The following is a 4,404-nucleotide window of genomic DNA, read 5'->3' as shown; positions in this document are numbered from 1 at the left end:
CACAACACACACACACACACACACACACACACACACATATATATATATATATATTATATGTGTCCTTGTATAGCCCACGAAACAATTTGACATGGTATCGGCTCGGCAGTGACCGATAGCACCATAATACTGCTGAGCACAGGTTTGATATTCAGCGTTGTTGCAGCATACTCAAAAAGTTTCCTTCGCGCGTTTTGCATTGAATCCATTTGATTAAGCACTTACGTTTCACATACATACCATCGGCCTCCGCAGCTCCGCTGACCTAAACAGCAAACATATTCATACTACATACATATGCTATTTATGTAACTAGTTGCATTTTAATAGGCAGGGGAGAGGTGCGAGGAATCACATGAGCGATTCCTGAAAATAAGATGAATATCGGGTAAAACAAAAATGCATATTTAGTCCTAAATAATAAACTTAAAAAAATTTCGTTCCGGGGGATCAAAATCTCGAATAAAAGAAATCTAAACGGACATCCTGACTCTGAGGAAAAACGTATATATTTTTGTTCGCGAAATTTCAGGAAAATTCTAAAATAGTCGGGAATCCTGACAAAAAAGAATGAAAGAATTTATTTGTAAATAATTTTTCTAAGCAGACTTTTTCACCAAGGACCTGATAAATATTTTGAAAATCTAGCCTCCTTCTGAAAAAAGAACAGAATATCCATATGCAAGAAAAAAAACGGGAGAATTTTCGAATTATATAGATTGTTCGAGGAAATCACTGATAATTTAAAAAAAAAGGAAAATAGGATCACTTTCAGCCTTCAGGTAAAAATAGGAAAATCGGGAGATTTTCCGAACTACAAAGAGTGTTCGAGAGAAGTTGCACTGTTGAATTGCTGGATTTGCTGCTTATTCAGGATGAAGTCTAGAGAAATTCACAAAATATGTAAGGTTCCATTCCTCACCTCCAATTTTGCCTATAAATGCAAACCTGCTGCCAGCCAGCAGACCATTCACGATTAAACGATATAAGAATCAGACAGTTAAAAACAACGAAAAACAGACAAAGACAATAATACATTCACACGATAATTACAGATGGTAGAACAAAACAACGACGCAGAGAAGTCTGCCCTACAGCAATATGGTAGAGACCTCTGTGAGGACGCTGCGAATGGGAAGCTCGACCCCGTAATAGGTCGAGATGAAGAAATACGGCACGTCATACGAGTGCTTGCCCGTCGAACCAAGAATAATCCAGTTCTCATTGGTGAGCCGGGAGTCGGTAAAACGGCTATAGTTGAGGGACTAGCTCAACGTATAGTCAATGGCGATGTGCCAGAGAGTTTGAAATGCAAGCTCATAGCTCTTGACATGAGTGCTATTGTAGCAGGTGCTATGTACAAGGGCCAATTCGAGGAGCGTTTAAAGGCAGTACTGAAAGAAGTAGAGGATGCGGCGGGTAAAATCATTCTATTTATAGACGAAATCCACGTTGTCTTGGGTGCTGGTAAGTCGGAAGGTGCGATGGACGCCGCCAATCTTATGAAGCCGATGTTAGCCCGAGGCCAACTCAAGTGTGTCGGTGCGACCACTTTGGCAGAATATAGAATGCATGTGGAGAAAGACCCAGCGTTTGAGAGACGATTTCAGCAAGTGCTCGTAGGCGAGCCAAACGTGACAGACACAGTTACCATACTCCGAGGACTCTCTAAGCAGTATGAGCAACACCACGGAGTGAGAATTACAGATGATGCGTTGATTAAAGCTGCACAGCTATCGTCGCGTTATATTTCAGGGCGGTTTCAGCCTGATAAATCGATAGACTTGATCGATGAGGCTTGCGCAAAGGTGAGAGTTCAGCTAGACTCACGTCCAGAGGTGATTGATAAACTTGAGCGGCAGAAGTTGCAACTCGAGATCGAGCAGAAGGCTCTCAAGGGGTCGAAGGACAAACAGCGAACTAAAGAAGTGAAGGAGAGCTTAAAGCGAATCGAAGCCGAGTTGCAACCACTCCTCAAGCGCTATGAACGCGAGAAATCGAGAGTTGACGAAATCAATAAGACGCAAAAGAAATTGGCCGAACTATACAACAAAAAGAACACCGCACAGCGACAGCGGGATGTACAGACGGCCAGTGATCTGGAGTATTTTGCCATACCTCAGTTACAAGAGAAGCTACGACAGTTGCAGATGGAAGAGACGGATCGCAAGGAACGTATGATGGCGGTAGATGAAGAAAGTGACGAGAAGCCGCTGGTCGCTGAGGTGGTCGATGTGAACCAGATTTATGATGTAGTGAGTCACTGGACGGGTATACCCGTAAGCAAAATGGGTATGAGTGAAAGAGACAAGATTTTGACCCTCGACAAGAGTCTAGCCGAGCGTGTAGTTGGCCAACAAGATGCTGTGGATTCTGTAGCCGCTGCCATCATGCGTAACAAGGGTGGACTGTCTCGAGAGAAGCAGCCCATTGGTTCGTTCCTCTTCTGCGGTACCACGGGAGTAGGTAAAACGGAGTTGGCCCGCGCACTGGCTGTGCAGCTCTTCGACAACGAGAAGAACATGGTACGGATAGATATGAGCGAGTACATGGAAAGCCACAGTGTATCTCGGCTCATCGGTAGTCCGCCTGGTTATGTCGGGTATGAGCAAGGAGGTCAGCTGACCGAGGCTGTGCGCCGACGTCCCTACAATGTCGTACTGTTCGATGAGATTGAGAAGGCACATCCGTCTGTTCTGAACGTGCTGTTACAAATTTTAGATGACGGTGTTTTAACAGACTCACATGGCAAGCGCGTGGACTTTTCGAACACTATCATCATCCTTACCAGCAATGTAGGTGCCGAGTTTTTGCTGGCGTCTGAGGATACACCCAAGTCAAAGGAGCTGGTGATGGCTGCTGTGCGGGCGCATTTCAAACCTGAGCTTCTCAACCGTATCGATGAGATAGTGCTGTTCAACAAACTCTCGAGAGACATGTTAGCAAGTGTACTCACTCTGCAGCTTAAGAATGTTGCCGATCGCATTAAGGACCGTAACATATCCGTTAACCTCTCATACGAAGCAATTGACTATATCATACAAGAGGCTTATGTGCCAGAGTACGGGGCACGGCCTTTGCGTCGATACCTCGAGTCGAAGGTGGTTACACCTTTATCGAAGATGATACTCAAGGACGAAGTGCAAGACGGAGATATAGTCGAAGTGTCTGCCAATATGCAAGGACTAGTTCTTACTCGCACGCCAGGTCCGGATTCTGTTGCTAAGGAACCAAAACGTAGGCGAATGTTGTGAGGAGAGGGTGAACGATAGAGAAGAAATCTGCTACAAGTTTGATCCGAATAGGATTTGAGTGTATTTAAACATCAAGGAAGGTAACAAAACAGATATTATAATATTAGTGAATCAAGTAACGCAATAAAAGTTATAAATACAGATTTGATCGTACATTTGGTATCAAGAATATAGGAGCAAGCTTCACAATTCAGGTCTCACATTCGTAAGTACTATCTGTACCAATAATACAGAGCAAGTTTCACAATTCAGGTCTCACACATACATATACTTTCAAACTTGTGTACCGTGATGGTATCGTTCTATAACAGTTGGCAATGCTAAACGTTGCAAATACTAGATTTGATCGGGGTATAGAAAAAAAAATGAGTTCATTCTTGTGCTATTTGTGTGAAGTATTTCTGTAAATTTTTGCCCTACGGTATATGCCCCCTCACAGTGCATTCAATAATTGTCGTAAAAATGCCAATGTGACCCATACTACTCCATTCGGCTGCGGGACCAACACATCAATTGAAAGTGTATCTACATCCATACCCACACAAGCAAAATACCTCCAAATCGGTCCCCAAACGTGCGAAGATATCGATTTTTATATATACAAAAGTACCAAGACTTTTCTACAAATACACACATCAGTACATACTGTTCGCCGAAAGCAGTTGCAACGCGCTTGTGCGTGAGCAAGCAACATGCGCAAATGCACTGCAGTTGGATGTGTTGCCGCCGCGAAATGAACGGACTCGCCACTTCGGCCGTGAAGAATCAAACTTACATATACCACGCCTACATCACACCCACACATACAACAGTGTTTATAGCTCGCTCTCTCTCCAGTAGGTTAATAGCGACCAATTAGTATAGCAGCGACCAGTCTATAGAATAAAGGTCGCAGTCCCTAACCCTTAAACCATAAAAGCTAGACCAGCCTACGACACCACAACAACAACATACCTATCGTGTGTCGCCTAAAATGTATCGTCCTCCCTCAGGCAGACTAGTTCACACAGCGCCCTCGCATTGTATATATATATATATACACACACACATATATACAAATATATACATACATACATACATACATATATATATACATATATATATATAGATATATATTCATATGAATACATATACATGCATATGTGTATGT

The 4,404-nt window shown here is 43.1% G+C and overlaps 1 protein-coding gene across 1 annotated transcript; it reads left to right on the top strand.

Moving 5' to 3' along the window:
* Positions 1 to 885: 885 nt before the first annotated feature.
* On the top strand, positions 886 to 3,397 carry SARC_13149 (heat shock protein 101). The gene has a single exon (XM_014292727.1). The coding sequence runs from the start codon at positions 1,056 to 1,058 to the stop codon at positions 3,252 to 3,254; it is 2,199 nt and encodes a 732-aa protein (XP_014148202.1). The 5' UTR covers positions 886 to 1,055; the 3' UTR covers positions 3,255 to 3,397.
* Positions 3,398 to 4,404: the final 1,007 nt, after the last annotated feature.

The sequence above is a fragment of the Sphaeroforma arctica genome (genome assembly GCF_001186125.1).
Source record: "Sphaeroforma arctica JP610 unplaced genomic scaffold supercont1.2946, whole genome shotgun sequence".
In the NCBI taxonomy this organism is placed as follows: Eukaryota; class Ichthyosporea; order Ichthyophonida; genus Sphaeroforma; species Sphaeroforma arctica.
The sequence above is the reverse complement of the archived record's forward strand: the minus strand, read 5'-3'. Positions and strand labels throughout refer to the sequence as shown.

Coding starts and splice junctions, on each gene's coding strand:
- SARC_13149 (XM_014292727.1), top strand. CDS start 1,056: ATGGTAGAACAAAACAACGACGCAGAGAAGTCTGCCCTACAGCAATAT.